The sequence below is a fragment of the Corvus cornix genome, chromosome 1A, assembly GCF_000738735.6.
Source record: "Corvus cornix cornix isolate S_Up_H32 chromosome 1A, ASM73873v5, whole genome shotgun sequence".
In the NCBI taxonomy this organism is placed as follows: Eukaryota; Metazoa; Chordata; class Aves; order Passeriformes; family Corvidae; genus Corvus; species Corvus cornix.
The window spans coordinates 72,448,692-72,471,838 of NC_047057.1; the positions used below are offsets into that span (position 1 = coordinate 72,448,692).

General features: G+C 42.0%; 2 protein-coding genes across 26 annotated transcripts in view; one reads left to right on the top strand and one right to left on the bottom strand.

Annotated features, from left to right (window-relative positions):
* The window catches only part of CACNA1C (calcium voltage-gated channel subunit alpha1 C), a 463,884-nt gene extending 442,854 nt beyond the window's left edge, over nucleotides 1-21,030 (bottom strand). For 18 of the 23 annotated variants that reach the window (XM_019288708.3, XM_019288710.3, XM_019288702.3 and 15 more), the window contains exon 1: nucleotides 20,512-21,029. In XM_019288708.3, the coding sequence (XP_019144253.1) occupies nucleotides 20,512-20,641 (130 nt within the window). In that variant the 5' untranslated portion in view covers nucleotides 20,642-21,029. Of the gene's footprint in view, nucleotides 1-20,511 lie in introns of all 23 variants that reach the window. The other 5 variants (XM_019288718.3, XM_019288713.3, XM_019288699.3 and 2 more) reach the window with 1 other exon arrangement.
* The window catches only part of DCP1B (decapping mRNA 1B), a 40,776-nt gene continuing 26,290 nt past the window's right edge, over nucleotides 8,662-23,147 (top strand). For 2 of the 3 annotated variants that reach the window (XM_039570928.1, XM_039570929.1), the window contains exons 1-3: nucleotides 8,662-8,815; nucleotides 9,789-9,829; nucleotides 12,015-12,142. In XM_039570928.1, coding sequence (XP_039426862.1) covers nucleotides 8,681-8,815; nucleotides 9,789-9,829; nucleotides 12,015-12,142 — 304 coding nt within the window. In that variant the 5' untranslated portion in view covers nucleotides 8,662-8,680. Of the gene's footprint in view, nucleotides 8,816-9,093; nucleotides 9,379-9,788; nucleotides 9,830-12,014; nucleotides 12,143-23,147 lie in introns of those variants that run through there. The other variant, XM_010404122.4, reaches the window with a different exon arrangement.

The window sequence follows — 23,147 nt, forward strand, 5'->3', positions numbered from 1 at the left end:
ATAGGTTCTGTTCCATAGCAGCAGCCACTTCCAACTAGGTCACATCACAACCAGCAATTAAAGTCACCCAAAAAATGGCTGTGGCAGAAGGACAGTTCTTGGTAATGACAGCACACTGTTTACCCATCCTTGTGCTCAGCATTTTCCTTCCATCAAAACACTCCTCTTACTCCATTTCCAGTTGTAAAATCTACCTGAATTTTCCTGCCCTGAGACCTACATGAAATGTCCTTTCCATTTCATTTTCTTCCTAGCAGGTGTCCCATTCTGGCTGCAAACCTCCTTCAGTTCTGCCTGCATGCTAATGCTGCCTTCCACTCCACCACGGCAGGTCTTGCTCCACCTCAGCCCTGCCTCCTGTAGTCCATCCCAAGCTTCCTGGTCCTTCTGTCCCCTCATGACACCAGCTGGGGTTCATGCATCCCACCTGCCCAGTCTGGATGTTCCTGTACTGCACCAACAATGACACAACACCCTCAGCAGTTTTCTTCCAATCCTCGCCTCCCCTCCACAATTGTGCTGAACAACACGACCTCCAGATGCCCCTTTCAACCTGAACCCTTCTGCAATTCTGAGAGCACCAAGAAATGCTGTATTAGCTGACCTTTTAATAACAGAACTCCCTCAGAAGCCATGTAAAACAGTTGCAGAAGGATCTTTCCTAAAAGCTGAGTAGCAAGTCAAAAGTAAATAACAAAAAACCCCCAACAAAAATGCCCTGAACCCGATTTAGTTGTACACAGTCTTGGTAGGTTTACTAGTGCCTTGATGACACAGCAATTTCACTGTAGATAAGAAAGCAAGCTCAGCTGAATATTGTAAGATTAATTTAGAATGATAATAAAATTAACAGATTTGGGCAGTCCAGCATGAAAAATAAGAGGGGGGAAAAAAAGAAACCCTGTCGTGTTACTCCTCATGGAAGCTTTCCTTTGAAAAATCCATGCAGTTCATGTTTCTGTCAGGCGAGGTAATATGCCTGTAAATCTAATCTGACAGAAGAAGCAGCACAGCATCGCCAGAAAATGACAAAATCAGATTGCAAGACAGGGACAGCCAAATGCCTTCACAGCTCTCAGAATCTACTGAGAGAAACAAATTCACACAACTGTAATAAACCCAGACTCAGACACTTACTGGAGGTTTGTGGTGATAATACCTTTAGTTTCCACTTCAAAATCTCATTCAAAAGTGCTTAAATCTTCTACTGACTGCCTGATGGAAGGTGCCTTTGCCCAAATCCAACCCTTCTGAAAACCAGAGATAGACTGCATTTATTGTTTCCAAGGGCAACACTTCAAATGTTACCAAGTTTTATTTTCTGGTACAGTTACACAAATCTGAACTCCTTTTTCTACCCAGGCCTTTCTCCTCATACCCACAAACCTTAAAGCAACACAAATAATGACCAGAATGAAGCTTTAAAATAAAAATGAAACATTTTTACTCTTCAGGAAGCTGCAGGTAACTGCATTTGAAGCATAGAGGTAATTGTGGATCCTTACTGCAACATGCTGCATAACAAAAGAAAAAAAAAAGGTCAAATTTCGGCTTGAAAGGAAGCTTACTTTAAAACAAATCTCTCCTTCATATTTTCTAGCCAAATAAAGCCAGTAACAAATAAAAATGATCACCCAAAGTGTTGTGCCAAAATATAATGAACATGCTATTATAGTTTAGGTGATCTCACCTTAAAAGACACTTAAAATAGCTTTTAAGGCTAACTTTAACCACAGAAGGTATATTTGTGAGAGCCTTCAGCAGCTCTGCCCACCTGGAGGAGCAGAGCTGAAATAGCCATTAGCACCACAAGAATTTCCCCACAGCAATATCCACGGGCAGCCATCAAAAATACAAAAGCAATGGGGGAATATTTACGACAGAAACTTCCCTTTATTTGCTTGGTTGCTTTAACTTTAGGGATCCTTCCTTATATCATCATTTATCTGCTCTCTGAAATTCAGTACTGTTACTCTTCATTTGCTTATGTCTAAAGCCATGAAATGCTGTGTCAGCCTTTAACACCAACATTCTTCATTTCAAAAACAAACAAACACGACAGCAAAACCCAAGAAGAGGCTTCTGTCGCTTGAGAAGGAAATAATGCAAATTCTCTTAATAAAGTAACACTGTGACAGCTAAAAGCATGAAGTTATTCAGACTTTCTCCTTCCACTTCCTCAATTAGCTCAAACAAAAGCTGGTGGGAACGTTTAGAACTCATAACAAGATATTTTGGCACCACAGGCACAGCTCCCCAGCACCACCAGACTCTCTGCAGCAGCAACAGTGGCTCTGTGATGACTCCATTCCCTTCACAGGGCAAGAGCTGCTATGCCAGGTGAGGTGTAAAAATGAGGTCCTGACTTAATGTAATTATCTGATGGAACTTTCCATACTAGGAATTAATTAAATGGAGCCATCTTCTCTGGAACTGGTTGGAAGACACCTCTTTCAGAGCAACAGGTGTTTGATTCTGCCAAATTAAATGGTGATTAGCAGGGAGATGTGGTTGGAAAGGTATTATCTTAGGGAAGATATAATTGCTACTGAATCTTATTAACCTGTGGGAAATAGCAGGACTGCCTGATCCTCTTCAATATTTTGGTTGTTTGTCTAGCCAAACATCTGAGCAAAGAATGAAACTGATGGCTCCAAACAGTTTATGCCAGTTTGTCAGGACAGCACTAAAGTAATGGCTATCAATAATTTTTAGTGAACTTCAGCCCATACAGTTGTGGTAACAAAATCACAGAAAAAGATCACACACTGGCTCCAAATGGCTGCCTTCTCATGATAAAATCTAGTGTCAGATTTTAACTGTGATTAAAGTGGTATGGGGGTGGAAGTAAAGGAATTTGCAAAGTTAAACCTTACGAGAAATGCTGCTGAAGTCAGTGTATTCTGTTGCATTAAATAAATAAAGGAGGAGGAAAAAGCCTTCTGTAAGTTCTGACAGTATTTCTTCTTTGCTATAGCAGGAAAATCAACAATATATGTGTGGAACATTATCAGCATTCGAGAGAGACTGGAGGATGAAATCTAGACTTTTATTAAGAGATCTGACAGAATCATGCTCACAATGTATAGCTATAGAAGTCAGGCAAATTTGGGGGATAAAGGCAACACAACCAGGAAAAATATTCCACACACAAAACATTCCACATATCTTCTTTAGGTTTATCATATTCTCATTTCTGGTCATCTAAAGATAAGACACTGAAATTACATAGTTGCTTAAAACATTGAAAATCTCACATTGATAATTTTTTTTACTGATTAAATGTACACAAGGAAGACTTTTTCTTTTCCTGAATAACACTACAATTCAATGCAGTTCGATTGGTATAGACTCTCCCTTCCTCCACCTGAAATAAGTCTTTTCCTGGTGTTAAACTTGCTTTTCCAGCTTGGATTGTGCCCTCTGAAAAGTGACTGAAGGTAAATCTGAAAGAATTTTTCACTCCACAAGTATAAGATGTAGACAGGAATTTAGAAAGAAAAATTGTAGCTCTACTAATGATTGTGGGTAACTCTCCTCTAGCTCTCCTCAAGCTAGGCCACGGGCAAGAGCTAGGCCTATAAAAAACGTAAAAGCTCAGTACCTTGCAAATAAATGCATAGCAAAAGAGGAAGTAAAGAGATATATTTTGCTAAATGATTCTGATAGTAAGTCAGTCAAAGAGAAAAAAGTCCTTTGGTAAAAACCTAGGCTCTTACATGCAGGAAAAATGCAACCCTCAACTGAAAATCATAGTAAATTACAGTTAATTATTATGTGTAATATCAGCATTCCAAATCCAACAATGCTAAAGAACACTATCCCATTCCTGGGTGGACTAGCATTTGCAGAAATTCTCAAAACAGTCTCCTAAACTTCACCAGGGAGCCACATTGCAGACAAGCACGTGCCTGCTAAGAACCCAGTGTGCCGGGGTTTATCTGGGGGCAGGGGGGAGCTGTTTAGAATTGGAATGAAAGCAGCCAGATTTAGCTCTAGTGCAGAGAGAGAGTATTTCAATAACAGCAGCAGATGAAACTATAATGGTCTGACCCTACACTCATGAAGGAGCCTTCAGCAAGCAACAAATTCCTAATGAAAAGACTCAAATTGTTTTAACCATTAGGGCTGCAGTTAAGAAGTGGTCTCAGAGAGTGACGGAGACTTTGAACTTTTGAGCATGAGGAAAGTATTCCAGTGCAATCTACTGAAAGCCTTTATAAATGTGGCCTGAAAAGACCACGTATTTCCGTTGAGCCTGGGAAGGGATGCAGCCAGACTCCAGCTCAAAGCACAGGGCTCTGGTTCCCAAAGGGGGAGAGGCGCCCTGCTGCAGCACTGAAGGCACACGCCCAGGAATACGTGGAGCACGGATAACCAAGCCTTGTTGGATCATCCTGGCTCCACCAGAGCAACCTGCTGCTCCCAGGAAACCAGCGTGCTGGAAGGCATCACACAAACGTGTTTCAGTGGCCCTGCATGAGTAAGGGGAACTTATTAGTGCTGCCTCAGCAAGCTCTCCTCTAGCAGGGGCAGCAGTGCTGCTACAGTCAGAGTGAGAAGAAAATGATGGCAGCCTTTGGGAAGGAATGAAAATGAAGAGGCAACTACCATGCAATAACAACTCCAAAGGGGCTGGGGAAGAGGAAGTGAGGCAAATGAGGTGCTCAACACTACACTGGCTCAAGATTGCTGCTGTTTATCAGAAACAGGTGCAGCTCAGAGAAAGGAGCGAATGTGGGCAGGTAGGCAGGCAGCCGGGGAGGCTGTGAGCTCAGCAGTGCTGCAAACACTTGTTCCTCACACAGTTCACTTCCACCATCTGTCTGGTTCACACTGAGGCCACGGACACACCTGTGCCAGGCCAGAACCAAGGTGCCAGCACGGCAGGACTGAACGCCTGGGACCTGGGGCAGGGTTGGCACACACTCAGCAGTGACACCAAATACATCCGCAGAGAAGCACACGCTCAGTGCCAATGATTTGCTGGAGGAAGCATGCCTGAATCTTTACAAGTGTCACAGATTCTTGACTGTGAAGGTTTAACAACTGCTGGAACAACCCTCGTGAAAAGGTTCGGCCTAAGCATCTCCACATTTGTTTTAAAGGAGACCTTCCAAATGTCATGCTGCATGGATTTCACCTTAAATTGGTGTGAATATTACCTACACAAAATCCTCTTCATACCATATCAAAAGCAAGATGTGGTTGGGGTTTTTTTAACAGAACACTATCCAGGTAGGTAGAAGACAAAAAAGTGACATTCTAATTATATACTTCATGGAATTACGACATTTTGAAAGCTAGAAAATTACTTTGTTTCATAAACAAAATTACAGCAAAATCACTCTGACTCGATTTTATAGTTATTATGAACTACCGGATTACTGTGAGAGAAAGAACCATAGTTTAAAGAATCAATGTTTTTAAGCTGTGACATTTTTGCTGAAACATCCTTAAGTTTTTAGACACAGTGAGAATTCACAGTGTTTCTCTTTTTAACAGCATCCTGTTTCATCGGAAAAGTTTTAGTCTACTCTCAAGTGATCCCATAAAGCAGGGCAGAATTAATGGCTTTATTAAGTGTATTTACTTCAGGCTAAATGGAAGGAGCAATTACATCCCACTTATGCAGGAAAACAGCTGGAACCAGCTGAAGGTACCTCAGGGTGCAACAGAAAATATAAAAAGGCCTGATCAGAAGCTTGACAGGTTTGCTGACTCAAAACACCACGTCTGTCCAGCTGTGTGAGAAAGGGGCACAGGGACCTGGGAGGGAGGTGGTAAAAAGCAGCTACAAACAGGGCACCAGAAACACACAGGCAAAATATCTGACAGGTCTGCTTCAAAATATTTAACCTCACAGCTGAATTTTCTTCCAGGGACCTCAAGGAAACAGGATGCTCTACAGCCTTCCTACAGCAAGAAAAGGGCACAGGAGATAACCTGGAGCCAGTCAGCCTCTCTAACACAACAGATGTGCAAGGCTTCGAGTATTGCTTACTGCTTGGCCTGGCAAAAGAGGCAACAACAGAAACAAGGCACCTTATTTCTGCCTCAAATATTTTTTTTCAGGCCTGCAATATACCTTCTATAATCTATATACTGCTTTCTCCTACACAGTAACAGTAACTTTTTAAATTCAAATAAATAGCCTTTCAAACAATTTCTGCAGCACACTCTTCCTTATGGGACCTTTTCAGTGTGCACCCCACCCAACCATCACCAAAAAAAAAAAAGAAAAAAAAGAAGGAGAAAGCAGGGCACTTCTTTAAAGTATTATTGTTGGAGGCAGGGAAAGCATCTGTGAAGGAAAAATCCAGTACTGGGACTCCCAGAGTTTCACACTTCTAAGCCTTGGTGACAAGTTTGTACTTCGTGTTAGCAGGAGAATTGCTAAAGAATTGAAGATGATGGTAAACAGAAGCCCCAGCACGTGAGGAGGAATGTGCTTAAGGGTGCCCGGAAACTGTGAATTGAGAACTATTTAATCAGCAAAAAGAAACTAATGTGCATCTGTTAAAAACTTAAGCAACAGCTGACTTATCTTTCCTACTTACTACTTTTCCTCTTTTTTCTTTTTTTTGCCTTTCTACTCTGATCATGTCCAGACCAAGGACAGCAGTTTCCCTTGTCCACCATGAGCCCATGTATCTTCCTTGCTGTTACCGGATCTGCAGGTCAGCCAGAGCTTGGCAGTGGAACTGCTTAGAGCCATTTTCCTACCACAAGTATCACAAAAACACTTATAAAATTCTAAACTCTAAAGCTGTGTTTCATCACAGCCCCAAATGAAACAAGGTGGCTTTAGACAAGGAGGGAGAGTGAGACAGATTATAACTAGAGTATGCTCAGATGTTTCCTCTCCTAATACATGTTTGCAGAGCAAGCTGTAGGTCCTCATTCTTCGTGATGAAATTTTTAGTGGCCTTCTGAGATACAATAAAACCTACACAGTCTCTCCTAAGTCCCAAAACCCAGCCTTTCTTTCTGTCCTTTTTGACAGCATGGCCATTCCTAACCCTGCTCAAGAGACTCACTGTCCCTACATTTAATGCTATGAATTCCCAGCTTGCTGTCCCTCAGTTCTCTCCTCTCCCCACTTCACACTGTGGCAGTCTTTTCCCTAGGCTTGCCCATTTGCTCTTGGAACAGATGCTGCTGCTCACTCTATCCCACAGGCTCCATCTGGCCTGGAGTGAGAAGAAGGGAAGAAAACACTATAGCAGACCTCATCCTCTCTGTCCAGCTACTGTCCTTTTAAAAATGTTGTGTCGGGAATATCGCAAACAATTAAGACAGCATCCACTACCACCACCTTGGTTCTTCCAGGGTACCTTGCTCTCTGGAATTAAATATATCACCCTACTGCTTCCATATAGGGAAGGTGGTAACTGCCTCCAGAACTGCTACATCAGTCTGAGGTGATGAGGTAAAAAAAATTTGCTCTTGCAGGGGTTCAGGCAGGAGAGTTAAGCAAATCTTTCCAATGTAAGTATGTACTGAGCTTATCTGCATGCCACATAAAGCTCACGTATTTGCTGTAAACTGTTGGTACCAATAGATTAATAATAAATATGTATGTCTGACGGGAAAATGTGGCAACTGAATCCTTGGTTTTGTCCATCTGTTGCTTGCTGTTTGTATAACTCCATATTATAGTATGCCTGTTTAGGTTTCAGCTGCTTGCCGCACGTATGAGTATATATATAAATACGTGTGCGTGTGTATATATATCCACACGACGGGTGTGTGCTGCTTTAGTTTGCAGCGCTGTTCCCCTCGGCTCGGTGCAGGGCTGTGTGAGTGTGTGCCAGCAAACACGGACTGCGTGTGCTCAGCGATCCCACCCCGCTCCTGGCCCGGGGCTGGAGCCGGGCTGAGCGCCCGGGAAGCGCACAGGAGCTCCCGGCCAGCGGCGCTTACAGACACACGGGCTGGACGGGCTCGGTGCTGCTCCCCGCGGGGACACCAGAGCGCCCACACGGAGCCACGGACTTGTTCGGGCTGGGAGGGACCTGTGGGGGTCATCCCAGAGGAGGATGACCTGGAGCAGGTGGCACAGGAACGCGTCCAGGTGGGTTTGGGATGTCTCCAGAGAGACTCCATGACCACCCTGGGCAGCGTTCCAGGGCTCTGCCAGCCTCAGTGTAAAGTTCTGCGTGTTGAGGTGGAGCTCCTCGTGTTTTAGTTTGTGTCCGCTGCTCCTCCTCCTGTCGCTGGGCACCACTCAAGGCTGGCACTTTCCTCTTGGCACCTGCCTTGGAGATATTTACATGTATTGATGAGATCCCCCTTAGCCTTCTCTCTCCTGGACTAGACTCCTAAGGGATGAGTCCAGCCGGAGCAGGAGCGGGAGCACCGCAACCCTCCCAGCAGGACAGGGAGCCACACGCCGAGCCGGAGCTGCAGCCACCAGCCTCAACCCGGCACACGGCGTCGTGTGAGGGACGGTGTGCGCCTGCATGCTGTGTCCAGCTGCGGGCTCCCCACTCCCAGTGCCCCCGCGTCCCTCCCTCCGTCCGTCCGTCCGTCCGTCCGTCTCCGGCCCGCCCCTCACCACCGCCCGCCATCCCGCGCGGCCGGCGCTCGGCGCTCGATTGCGGCGGCTGCTCTCGGGCGGGAGCCGGCGCGGCGCGGCTCGGCGGTGGATTGGTCGGGGCTGCGCGGCGGGCGCAAGATGGCGGCGGCGCTGGGCCGGGGGCTGGACATCAGCCTGGCGGCGCTGCGGCAGCACGACCCCTACATCAGCGGCATCGTGGACGTGGCCAGCCAGGTGGCGCTCTACACCTTCGGGCACCGCGCCAGCCAGTGGGTACGTGCGCGCGCCGCCCCGCCCCGCCCCGCCCCGCCCCGCCCCGCCCCCGCGCGCGCCGGGGGCGGGGCCTCGCGGGGACACGCCCCGCCCCCCGCCGGCCCCGCCCCCCGCCGTGGGCGAGGTGTGAGGGTGGGGAGCGGGAGGGGCTCCCCGGGGCTCCCCGGTTCAGCCGCTCTGGGCCCGCTGAGGGGCCCCGCGGTGCTTGGGAAGGCTCTGGGGGGGGGGGGCTGCAGCGTGGAGGAGCTGTGCCGCGTGCAGCAGGGGCTGTGGAGGCTGGGGTTTAGTGCGAGCCCATGGAGGGTTGTGGAGGCTGGAGTTTAGCCCAGGTCTCGTTTTTAAGCAAGGCCATGGGAGACTGGGGTGCAGCCCCGGGCTGTGGGCCTCAGGCGCTGCGCTGCCCTTCCAGCAGCTGTAATGGAACCCAGGCGTGCCCGGGGGAGTGGTGGAGTCAGCGGTGCTAACAGCGCTGGTGTAAGATGCACGAATGGAATATCCATGGGGGAACTTTGGCTAACAGAACATTCAGGCTCGTTGCAGGTGGTTCTTGGCTTGTTGTAATGGTGAGGCTCAGGTCCTGTATTTGAAGAACCTGCCCAGTCTGCCTTCTGTGTTGTTTTCCCCCATTTCTGTCCCAAACATTCTGTTCCAAAGCAGGTGTCCTTTGGAAAGTCCTCTCTCTCCCTCTTGCCTGTGTGTTGTGCTCATGTGTAGCCTAGAATTAACCCAGTGCAATGGTGGTGTGCCTTTAGCATTTTCATACCTTACCTCGAAACTTGGGTCAGCTGCATGGTGACCTGTGCTAGCTCCAGCCTCTCCCCACCAGCCCATGAAGCTGGGTTTAGTTATTTTTTCCTGGCTTGGGTGAGACAGGTGTAACTGATGGTACTGGTAAAACAGAGGAAAGGGGGCTCACTGATGGTGAGCAAAACACTGCCCTGTCTTCAACTTCTTTAATGTTCCATTTCTGCAGGAGAAGACAGATGTGGAGGGAACGCTGTTTGTTTACACGAGGTGAGGAGGCTACATTTTAACCTAACGGGTGAAAGCTGTGGATATGGAAAAGCTGGCTGGAATGAAGTAAAATGCTCCCCCTTGCTCAAGGGTGAAAAGAAACTGAAACTAGCAGAAACAAAAGGAAAGTGGGGAAGAAAACACTCTGAAGGAGACATTACCTTGTATTTTGATAGGACTTCCAAATGTGATTTAAATCTCGGTATGGGTAAACTGTAGGAATTTTTTGTGTAAATTTAAATAAGATTTGCAGTTTAAAAGTGTCTGAACAAAAAGGAGTGAAATAAATAATGATATTGCTTAAAGGAAGGGAATGGCAGAGCTTTTGAAATATTGTGTTCCCTACTTGGGGAACTTTCATACTACCTGTGTCTATTCATTTTTCGTGCATAATACGTCCAACATTTTGGGTGATTTTAACCCTTTCTTTTAGCAGCAACTCTGGTGGTGGCTTTCAGAGCATCATTTTTTATGGCATTTGTAAAAATGCACATAATGTTTGTTCTGTTGCAAAGCCTGCCTCATGCTGGGGTTTCCATGCTGGTGCCCCAGCATTTCTCTGTGACTGTTGTTAAAATCAGAAAGTTACACAGTCAGCAGGTCTTGCAGTAGCTGCTGGGGTATAAGGCCAAAGCATAAAGTTACTTTTTCAACTTTTATGTCAAAGAGGATCCGGTAGGAGAGCTGAGAAAGCAAGAGATGGTTTTGAGAAGACGAGAGGGGTGCGTGTGAGGTGACAGAGAGGCCCAAGAGCCTGTCAGCTTTGTGGGAAGTGGGAATGCTGGTTCCAGTCTTTCCAGCTCTCTTGTACCAGCAGTGGCAATGGTCATCAGTAATTTTTCTAAGCTGCTCTCAGGTGAGTGGAGATCAGATGCTGTTAAAATTACCACCACGAGAGGAAAGAAGCAGCCCTTTGTTGTAGTGGCAGTAGGTGGATGTGGCAACTTGTGTGCTGCAAAGCAGAAGCAGTGTTTCCTGGTATGTTGGTTTCAGAGCTCCAGAACTGACAACACGAAACCTGCTACTTCTGGTATTTGTTACCTTTCACTGTTCTTTTTGTTGCCTGAGGAAGTTTCCATTTAGGGCAGAGGTTACTGCCTGGCTGCCCTTTAGGCAGCAGTATGGAACAGGATGTGAACTGAGAGTAACATCATCATCAGTTTTAACTTTCTGTGACTTCTGCAGAAAAGACATTGCCAACAGACATTTTGGCGACCACTGGTGTTGCCTTTGTTGCTTCTCATTACCATAGTCACAATGTAAAATGACATTACTTGGGCTGGCTTATTTACTGCCCAGCTCATCTTTGTGAGTTCTGAGGAGCAGTTAAAAAGCCAGACTTCCAGCTGGGTTACTACCAGTGGAAGTGGACTGTTTGTTTGTTTTAAGTGAAATATTGACCCTTGCAAACAAGGATTCTTGTCAAAAATTTCCCTTTCGTTTATTTTTTGGTTGACACCAATCCTGTAATACAGGTTCCTGTGTTTTGGTTCCATAGAGAAATCCACACTCCAGCAATTAAGCAGAGATGGCACTTTCCCCCAGTATTTAGCCATCTTATTTTCCTTTGTTGCCAAACTTGGTTTGAAAGGAGTATTTCCTGTCAGGATCATGATAAGTTTCACAGTTCACTTTTATCTGAGAGACTTGACACGTAATCCCCATGAATGAGCATAATGATTTAGAGTCATAGAGTGGTTTAGGTTCATCGTTTATCAGGGATCATTCATGGCTGGGGGAGGATTCACAGCTGCTTTGGGGCAGCCTGTTTCAGTTCCTCACATGGTCACTTTTGTCCTTATGCTTTAGGTGGTACAGAACATTCTCTCTTTGATGACTGTTAGTATCTGCAGTTGTTAACCTGGGTGCTGAAAAGTTTGCTTGCTCTGACTTGTTTTATTTGCTGCCCTCTTGTCCAGTGAGGAACTATAGGGCAGATGGTGGCATTGGATCATGTGATGCTGAGGGTCTGTTTATTCCTCATGTATCATGTAGGGCTTTGTCATAATTAAAAGGATTAACGAAACTGCAAGAGTCAATTGTTATTTCCTTGGCAACAAAACTAGATTTTTGTAGCATCTCCTAGAAATAAATAAATAATGAATTTGGAGCACTACACAGCAAAGAAATTCTCATTATTTCCTTTTTCCTCGACTCGATGGGGTTTCTACTTGTTCCTTTTCAGATCGGCTTCTCCAAGGCATGGTTTCACAATCATGAACAGACTGAGCATGGAAAATCGAACAGAACCTATTACTAAAGACCTCGATTTCCAGCTACAGGACCCCTTCCTACTCTACAGAAATGCCAGGTGTAAGTATGTGACACGTTGGGTTAAATGCTGGAGTCGGGTTCCCTTCAGTCTGTTCTTGGTTAAGGTAGTCCAAGTGCTTAGACTGCAGCTTCCACGGGCTGAAATTGAAGGAATGCATTTTGCTTTTTTGGTGTGCTGAGAGAGAAGAATTGCTCAGTGCTCCCTAAAATGCCACTCTGCTAAAGAAAGTGTTAGAATGAGCTTAGGAGTAATCTCCTAGTTCCACTGACAAATTTGGATCCTTATGGTTGCGTGTCTGTGATGGGCTGCGAGAGACAGAGAAAGTCTCTGTGTGTGCGTGTGTTTTCTGAATATACCCCAGTCAGTGCTGGGAAGTCTCAGTGTAATATTTGTAGTCTTGATTTTCTGCATAAAAATAGACAAATGCAGCCAATCCAAACCCTGTGTTCTGTTTCAGCTCCAAAATACTGTTCTTGGAGCACGCTGGAAGGCAGGTTGCTTCTCAACTATTAGGCGTAACTCTTGACAACATAATGCTGAGTCTAATTTAAACCCCGCTGAAAGACAAAGTTATTACTTTGGGCTTTCTGTTTATATTGCATGATTATCTTTGCACAAGAATTAGCAAGTGTCAGGCAAGCTCAGAAATGAGTGGAAGATGTGAGGAAGCTCACTTGTGCATGCAGATCCGCACACAGACTGTTACAATGTGCAGGGAGCAGTTGTAAATCCACAGTTCGTAGCTGTGCTTGAAGCAGAGCTGTAGCACATGATCTGGGCTTTGTCCTTTATGCATAAAATCAGATTGCACAAGTGGTTTATGTGAACTGTGATGCTCAAGTGTTCCCTCTGGGTGAAGGAAAGGCAAAAGCAATCTGTGGCTTGCAAAGCAGCCCAATTTGATAATCTGCTAGACCTTTTTATTTCATAAACTAATTTGGAGTTGGAAAATATTTCAAGAGGGAATCCTGTTGTTCACACACACTGTGTGGTAGAAACAATAGAGAAAGAACATTCTAAATAGCCTAAATGAAACTGCTATTTTTGAGAGTATTTGCTAGGTTGACAAAGAATTGGAATTCAGAAAGAAACTGAAAAGATTCGCAGACATATCCAGGCTAACCTAGACTGGACCAGCCATTAGGATTTGAAGTACTATGACACCTCTTTATTCCCTCTGATTTGGAAGGGTTTTTCTTACGTAGGTGTAATCTTGTTTAATCTCGTTTTGAAACTCCATAGGAGTTTATTTATGTAGATACTAATATCTACCTTTTGAAACCTGATCTCTTAATTTTTCATTTTTGTTGAGACAAGTGGTATAATGAGTAATTGGAAATTATCATAATACTATAGGGACAGAAAATAAGTGTTTATGTGCAGTAATCACAGTTTATGTGTAGTAATTTATTTTTTTTACTAGCAGAAAAATCAGGGGTTGAGGGATGTAAGCTGTCTTTTCACTAAGAGATGTCAAAATTTTAGATTTGTGGGGTCTCAAATATAAGAAGTAGCCTGTGCTTCTGAGCAGGATGCCTGGGTCTGTGGATCTGATTTTTACCAGGGTTAGCTGTTTGATCTAACCTAGGTAAATCTATACCTCTTAATTGAATCGAGAATTTGGTTGTTTGAGAGAAGATTCATGTTTGTTTTAGTAAAAAAACCCTATAAAATCTGTCAGTGTCAGGTGAGTTCTGGTATAAGGATATGTTACCCCTAGCTGTTTACCTTCCTAAAATAATCTTACAAAGGTTTAATTATTATTTCTTCAAGAAAACTGAAGGTTTGATACTTCAAAGGAAAAACTGTTGTTTTCTCAGATTTTCATGAGGACATCTGTTTCCAGAGCAAATTGGAAGACAAGTTATTTGCCAGCTCATTTGACTTTTCTTTAGGTCCCTACAAATAGTTCATGTGGTGATTTCTTCACTGAGTTGCAGATACCTCTTGCCCTTTCTTCCTTACTTTGTATTTCAAAGCCTTTGCAACATAAAATAATCTCCTCAACCTTAAGGATGTGTTTTCACAAGGGTCTCATCCAAACACAGTTCTGAATGTCCTCTTGAATTTTCTATAGGAATATTTTCCTGCTGTTGTGCTTTATTGTACAACTTGTCTTTATAGCTTTTTGCAAAACTAAGGCTTGAGGCTTATTCCTTGTTAAATGAAGTTCTCATACAAAACTGGGGGGCTCAGGCCCTTGTGTTGTCATATTATTTTTATCTCCTGCTTTCCAATACTAGCAAAGAGTACTCAGTAATAGCTGTTTACTTGGCAGAACAGTGGACAGTTTGGCAGTAATACTTAACAGTAACTGGAAACAAATTATCTTTTTCTAACGTGTTGTTTGACTTGGTGACTTCTTATGCTGTTTTTCATACATGTCTTCTTATTAGATCTAACAAAACTAACCATTTCCTCTGTGTTTCTAATTGCTGGCTCTCCCCATTGTTTTGTTTGTTCCAGTATTCAAAATTCATTTTGTACAGCTGAATTTCTGTGGCTGGTTGTATCACACAGTCTAAAATAAATCCTCTTGGCAGCAAAAGGTGGTACTTGTGTACTGGACAAGTCCAACAACATTTTGTCATGTAATAGCTATCCTTTTGTAAAGCTTGCTTTGTATCCAGTATATGATTCCAACAGACAAAATTTTCCAAAATGATACACAATAAATACACATTTTAGAATGGTTAAAATAAAAAAGGTATATTTCATCTTTTTACTTGATTATTTTTTCATATTTCTTCTATTGTTTCATATGATCCTGGTCATCTTAAGCTGAAATATTGTCTAAACACCATGTTGGAGACACAGTCTAGTCCCAGGACTTTTCAGGCTGGATTTGGGATCCATGCCAGTTAATGTTTGCACTGATCCACTATTTCACAGAAGAGTTTTGTTTGGGGAATCTGTTAGGGTAGAGCTGGGCTTATTCATTTCAAAGCCAGGAGGGAAGCTCAAATTACAGTTTTTAATGCCAGCAGAAATCTTTGTCCACCAAGGAACAGAAGGTTTATGGATCAAACAGGCAATTTGCAATGAGACCTTTAAACTCACATAGTTAACTGCAATTTTAGATGTTTGCTTTCTGAGAGCAAGACAGTAGTTCTGGTTTTGTGTAGATGATCTAACAGTTTTAAAGATTTTTTTAAATTTCAGGAGTTGTGTATTTGACTAAACTACATAACTACAACTTTTTTCATTAGTTTTTGGTGATAGTTATTGGGAAAGCCAATATTTAGAGCCTGTTGCTTAAGCCTTGATGTTGATTGATATGAGATAGTTCAGAAGACATACATAGCAGTAAATTATTGATTAAATTACCTTCGTTTTCTCCCTTTAGCAGCTATATAATAATAACAGCTATTCCCCAGTCTGTGCCAGGTGTTTATGTCTGTGTGCTGGGTCAGTGAATTATTTCTTGATTTCACTCATTTACCTTTTCATGGCTGAACATTGGTTTTGATGCTTATAGGAAACAGAGAATTTGGGGAATATCAAGTTGCTTATCTCAGAGCTGGCTTCACCTTGAGCATTTCAGCTGCCAAGAACACAAGATCCTACCTTAAAATAGTATGCTAATTGTGACAATGATCTGATACAGGTTAATTGGGTGCTTTTATGCTATATTGAGTGGAGAAGAATTGTGTGACACGTCAACCAATTCTCTCTGACAGTTTCTGTACCTATTTGGACACAGAAGTTACTTTTTACTTCTGTGCCACATTGTAGCAAGGGCTTTGCTCATGTCATCTCCTAAGCTTGCCATGGAATAAAGCCTTCTAGTGAGATGTGTCTGCTGGATTTGGCCTTCTGCAGAGGCTCAGCAAGGAGTACAGGCATGCCTGGTTTGGGCAAAGCTGTGCAGACGCATGTGATATGTACATAACCTCACACTTGTTTCAGTTCTGCAGTTTAACCTGCCACCATATGTCTATCAGAACCCTGAAAATTTGGTATTATTTTCCCAGATTCCTACACTGCAGAGACATCTGGTAAATGGGACAGGAGGGAGAGGGAAGTTTGCCAGGTGTCTAAAGAAATTTTGTGGGTTTTATCTGTTGTTCATGGGTATTTTTTATTCTTCCCCCGTCGTTCATAATTATGTATGAAAATTTTTCTAAATATATGCTTGAGGGCAAGTGATTGTAAAATGTTTAGGAAAAGGTGACAGTGTATATTTTCCTCAAACTATTATTTTTCATTCTTAGATTGTGTTACAGCATCCATGACCCCTCTCAAATAGAACAACTCATCTTCTTTTGAGGCTGATCATGGCTCATTTTAGTTCACCCTTCTAAGGTGATACATCCTGGTAAAAATACAAATGGATAATAAGTGTCTCACCTCTGCAGTGACCCTGCAAGTGACATTTCTCTTGTAAAGAGCATCTTAGCTTGAAGACTTACAAAGTTTACTTCTGAAGGGAAAGTAGGAGGCAAAAAGAAGAGAATCTGAGTGACATGTAAAATATGATGACAAACAGTCTTTTGGCTACCATGGTGTCTTTCTCCCCTTGAAATGTGTTCATAGTCTGTACTACGTTATTGTGTAATACAATATTTTAAACCTATTCTTCATTCTGATTTTTTTTTTCTAATTTGAGAATGAAACCAGTATTTGGTGGTTAAATTTACTTGTGTGTATATTTAGACTCGGTCTTCTGTATATTGACCAATAAACTACTACTTGGTCCATTGAGACAGGCAAAATAGATATTCCAGCCTTTGTCTTTATGATGTAGTAGTTTCTGTTCAATGTTTTTGGTTTGGGTAAAAATGTCAGTTTAGAAAGGAGAACCTTATTTATCAACCTCCTCCCTGCCAACATGCATTATCAGGTCCAGTATCAAAACCCCAGCAGGATAAACGCAGAAAACTGAAATGTGTATTCAGTTGATTATTCCCCAAATGCTCATTCGTCTTTCAGAATTTTGAAACAAATACCTGTAAACAGTTTTAACTTTTTCCAATTTGTGTTATTTTTTCTCTAAACTCAGTGGTCTACGGATTCCGAAATGGCTTTCTGTTGCTGCATTATTAAGCAAAATGTGGTGGTTTTGTCACAACTGAATAACTTAAAACCAGTTTTTTTAAGGTTAAGTTTGTTTGCAGAATTATTATTCCGTCCTGCTACAACCTGCATGTTTTGTTGAAGAAAATATTTCTGTAGTTTAAAAGTCTTTGAAAAGTGTTTGTCAGTTTGAAACAGAAGTGTCAACCCATACTGTAGAAATGCAAAGTAGTTTTGGCAGAAGGGCCTTGCCCTTTTTCGGGATGTATTCTTCTCAGCCTGGTTTTTTGCTAAACAGTTTTGGGTAAAGCTCTTTTTAAAAAGTCAGCCTGGACTGACTACTGCCATTTGTGCAGAATACAAATGATTGTGGTTTACCTGAGGTTCTGTCCTTGGAGACATTTTTGTCTCAGAGATACAAACAAATCTCTCCTCCTTTCCATTCCAGTTTCTCTCCTTTGGTCAGCATTTTAAAAATTCATCGTGTATCCAGCAAGACAGAACAGCAGCAGAGGTCGTGATTATCTTCCCTGGATGTTCCTGACCTTAAAGTGAAACCTCAGTTTTGCTGAGTGTTGGAATGCTAACACTCTTAAGCATAGGTATTATTTCCCTTTTTTAAATTTCCAAAGAAAACACGCACGCTGAAAATAATTAATGTTTTTGTAAGAGTTGATTCTAAACCCAGAAGATGAAGGATGCAGCATGAGCTTTGTCATGTTGCATGCATTTTTTTGGAAACCTTTTTAAGTTTCTGTCCAACTTAACTGTTTTATAGTTTGTCATCTGCAGATTTTCTTGAGAGAGGTGAGCCAGTTTCTTCCTGCCTCTATTTATTGGATTCATAGTGCTGATAATTTTTTCTTTCATGCGAGGTGGCCTCTAGCACTCAGTTTATTGACTTCCTTGTACCTACACTCAGAAATTATCTGTTCATAAACCAGTTTGTAAAAGCATAGATAAAAGCATTACTAATTTTCTACTACGTTTCCCATGTAGTTCCTGCCTTTGTGGTCTATACTTCAACTAACCAATGATTTTAATGTGCTTAGAAAATGGTAAAAATTACTTCAGAATGTCAAGAAAAATAATAAACTGCCCCTCGGAAATTGTATAGATACCAATTTACATTTTTATCACTAGAACCATAAAATATGTGCATTTATATATTAGATTTTTGTGCTTTCCTGTCTCATTTTAATTTTCAAGGATACCTGAAAATCTTTAATGCCTGCCTGCTGAGATATAAAAATATTATTATAACTTGATGGTATAACTTAATATTGCACTTGGGGATAGATGGACATGCAGCAGTGCTGGCTCAGGGGAAGTGGGTTTTAACATCAGGAATTAGGATTTTGCAGTCTGGTAGCTTTTTGGCTTGCCTGTTCTAGAGTGCACAAACTACAGGTTTTGAAACCTGTAACTAAACTCTGCTTAAATCTATGGAAGGGGGAGTGGATTTCTAACATAGGGAAGTGAACAAAAATATTAATTAAAAATAAATCAACTGATTTATTTTTGCCATAGGATATAGTTTTTTATGGAACCTTGTAGTTGATCATGATTTCTTCGTTCCCTAAGTGTCTCTCACGCTGCAGCTGCCACTATTCTGAGCAGAAGGTTGGGCTAAGTGAACTGCAGAGACCCCAGCCAAACTAAATTATTACTGTGATTCTAGGATTAGCAGGTATTAGTTAATTCAGCTTTAGGGTGTTTGGGGGTTTTTTTCTGTGTATTGTGGAGAGTAAATGTTCTATGATTTAGGTTTTTACAGTTCATATTAAAAAACAAAAAAAGGAGGACGAACTGCAAAACTATTTTTTGTTTGTTGTTTTTAAAGCAAAATAGTTTGTACTAATAAGTGTTTCTAAATTTAGTTTTTCCAGGGCTGCCTTATTATTCATATTTTCCTTCAAACTAAATACAGTTTATGTTTTTCAGTGGAAGCTGTAGACACCACTTCTGAAGGCCTTAAGTTTCAATTTTTGATGCGTAACACCACGTCCCTTGTCACACCGCCCATCTCAGCATAGGTATTTCTATTCAGACTTTCTAAAAAGGATGTTTCAGGTGTTTCTTCCTCACCATTCCTACCCTGAGGATTTGGTGCCAATTGTGGAAGCCTTTGACCGAACAAAGCAAGCAGTTAAGAATGGTTTTCATTTGTCGAGTGGCTTTTTGCAGCTGTAAATACGATGACTGCAGCCATCTTTTTGCTCTAATGATGTGTTCTGTTGCATGTTGGAGGTGCTTTAAAAAAAAGTGTAAGGAAAAGAAGTGCAGAAATCCTAATGTAGGTTTTCAGTTTCAGCCCAATCTGGAAGTCAGAGCAGCTTTATGCCATGCGAGAAGAAACAGGCTACAGAGCTAAGATAAAAAAGCTGTGTAGTTTTTTGATGGCTGGTAATTATTTTGTGCATGGGGGAGCTGTAGCTCTGCCTGGGCAAACAAATCAGTAGGAACAGGATATGGAATAGAGTTAGAAGCATGTATCAAGCATCCCACCTTTGTGATGAGTTTCTGTATGGAATGGCAGGAGAGTAATACTGCATATATCTGCTAGACACAGTCTTTGTTTCCCATTTATGGATGTCAGCATATAAGCAACAAATTAGCTTGTCTGGAGGTTTACTGTGGAGAGTGTAGTGCCAGTGCTGGGCATTCCTGACGTCTTTTCAAGATAAGATAGGCATATGATGCAGTAATGCTCAAGAGTTCGGCTTGCAACAGATAATGGTTTTTTTTCAGAGGGGTTATTTTCATGTGGCTACCTGTACAGCCTCTACTTCACACATCCCTCCTGGTATAGCATAAAATGGGAAGTGTTTCAGGATCAGGGGCAGTACGTACATGAGTGTCTATGTATTTCTCCTGCAAACAAGGATATCCCAGAGCTGGCTGCTTTTCACAAATCCCTTGTGTAACCGCCTTTGCAGCTTAATCCCTTTGCATACGCACGCATGTATTTAGTATTTCCAGCTTTTGTATGTTTTAAACTTCTTAGCCTCTTTGTCTACAAAAAAACCCTTTTGTTTCTTTTTCTTATACTTGCATTCCTTTTTTTTAATCATGTCACAGTGGAAGTGGGGAAGCAATGTTCATTAGATGCTCAAAATACAATATATAACCAAGATATAACCATCCATCTACCATGTATAACCATCCATCTACTTAACTCCCCAGATTTGAGAATTACCAGAATTATCTAGATCCTGTGGTGGTGTGATCACACATTTAGGGCTTCACAGTACATTATCACCAAATACTGCTGCGAGGTATTAGTGTAGTCTCCTACATTACACAGATTGCTCTATTTAAACACGAGGACAACACTCCTGGCAGCTAGCAGTACAGGTTCTGTGCACACAAGTGGGTGATGTTGTCTTACCTCCAGGTTTGATGTAGAAGCAGTTCAGCTGAGTTTCATGCACCACCTTCCCCTTGTACTTCGTGTCGGGTTCCCCTGGCTGGTGGCTGGCCAGGGGGTGATACGCTTGCCGAACCAAGGCTTGAAACATTTTTAAATTCCAAGGAGCGTTGAAGCAGCTGAACCTAGTGTATTTTCTAGAGATAGTGAAGGCACATTCCTTTTGGTTAATTTTCTTGCTTCAGAGTTATTTTATGTAATAGCCTTGTACAGAAGTTAAAACCTGAATATTGTTTTAAATTGCTGACAACTGGATCTTCTCATCTAGAAACTATTTTCTAGCTCTTTGAAATGTTTGCAATATCTTTTGCATTCTCCTTCCTTTTCTTGCTGTTCACTCCTAATCCTTTGCTTGTCCTCTGTGCCTTACACTCAGTTGGAGCCTTCTCCTCCCCCTGTCCGTTTTTCAGGAAAACTTGGATTGAGGAGTGAAGATAATGGGCGCCGTCCACCCGTCAGCTCATCACCTCAGCGAGCCATGACGATCTCTGGTTTCTGTATGTCCACACGGGCTCCTCTGATAATATCCTCTTGTGCTTGAAAAAAATAGGTTTGCTTAGCAGAGGGTGGACTACGCTCCTGACATAGCCAGAAAACTTCTCTTGGAATGTGAGCTTGCTTACTCACACTCTTTTATATGTGTGTGTATGTGTATAAAAATATTTGTAACCTTCTCTCAAAACATGGAAGATAAATATGTGAGCAAGTGTATCCCACAGCACATATACAAGCTGCTCACTTCTGTCTAACTTTGATTTAATACAAGCTCTTGAGTGCCTCATCAGTGCTCTCTTTGTCAAAACAAGCCTTAAATCGGCAGTAAAGAATACTTTTCAATTACAGGAGGGAAAAGGAAAGAAACCCTTCCCAAGTGTAAGATAGCATACCCTTTAAAGGACAAGGAATGTGTTACATACAGAACCACGGTGCAAGTGCTCCAGTGGAATTCCACTCGGGCTGCAAATGCTGCATGGCTTTTTTGTCTTAACTGGCATACAAACCAGTAACAGCACTGGGCTGAATGCCTGCTGCCTGCTCTGCTTTAATCATTGTGGCTGCAACCCAGTTGTTGGGTTTGCAGAGGAGCTTCCTTTAATAAAATACAAAGTCTTCATATCGTAATGCATTGCTTAAAATCAGTCTGAAAAAATACCCTGGTGGGTTTTTCCTTCTGGCTTCGTTATTTTGGACATACATATGCCTAGGACTTTTGGAGCCTGGTTTAGTAATCCCTTTGCATAACAGAGGTATTATTTACGTGCATTAAGCCAACCAGAGAGATTCTGTAGCCAGGGGGAAAAGAAAAAGTAAGTGATGTAAGACACATGCTTCAGGTCAGAAGTCAACAATAAAGGGACTCAGAAGATTCTTTCTGTGAATCATCTGCTGCTGGCCATTGTCTTAGACAGGGTATGGACTTTCTGTTTGATGAGCTGTACCAATTCTTTTGTCTCTGCCAAACAAACTGCCTTTCTGTAACATTTCAATATCTTTTCCTAAATAACATACAGTGTTAAATCCTCTATACAGGAACATGTAGCATCTCTCAATTAACAAGTTCATGAAATTTCATAATAATTAGAAAAAGGAGAGAAATGACATTGGAATTTTTTTTGTAAGGTATGGTATGTCTTCCTGCAGGGCTTTGCTACTTTTTGTTTATTGTTACCTGTTGTTCTTATTCTGGTTTCTCTCATGTGAATATTTCTCTCTCTCTCTAACGCTCTTTAACAGAAAGAAAAGCAGATGTTCAAATTTGCACTGAGAGTTAAAAGCTGAAGGAGGGGAGAGACTGAGGAAGGAGATGATGATAACCCTGAAGTTTTACTCCTAAAGGATTATGCATAAGCTAGTAAAACACTGCTGACTTCTGAAGCAAAAAGAAATATGCATTTGTACTTTGTGTGGAAATAATACAGTTGCTGCAGTGAAAATAGTCCAAGGCAAAAATCCCAAATTTTTATTTAAATGTAACTATCTCTATAATCAGGGATTCAAAGTTGCAGGCTACCTCCCAGTGCTGCTATTGTGAAATGTTTAGCTGCTAATATAAAATGAATTTGATAACTGTGAGGGGTTTCTTTTCTGTTGAATTACAGGTTAAATAAGAAACCGTTTACTACTTAAATTACATTTGCTTGGTGACAAATTTGATCTCAGGGGTGTGTTGTTTCTCTCTTTGTACACACAACATTCTGTATTCTTGCACACAGAATGTCTCGTGTGCAAGAATACTCAGAAGTTTACTGACTCTTCTGTAACCTGAACACTAACTTCAGCAGTTAATATAAAATTTTAAAATACATACAAATGTGAATTAGAATTACAGTAATTAAAAGAAAAAAGCAGCAAGGTACTTCAAAGGGATGGTATTCGTATCTTCATGAAAGAAATTGCTAAATTTCACTTTCACAACGAAAATGCAGGTGTAACATTTATATTAGTACTTTAACGATCCTTCACGTTTCAAGCACGTAAAAATGCAGTGACCATATGTGAATGATAAAGGCTTCAGGGTGAAATTTAGCTTGTGAACACAGTGTGAACCTACTCACAACTGGAGTAAACCTATCACTGTTTGCCTGTCACTCTGTGAG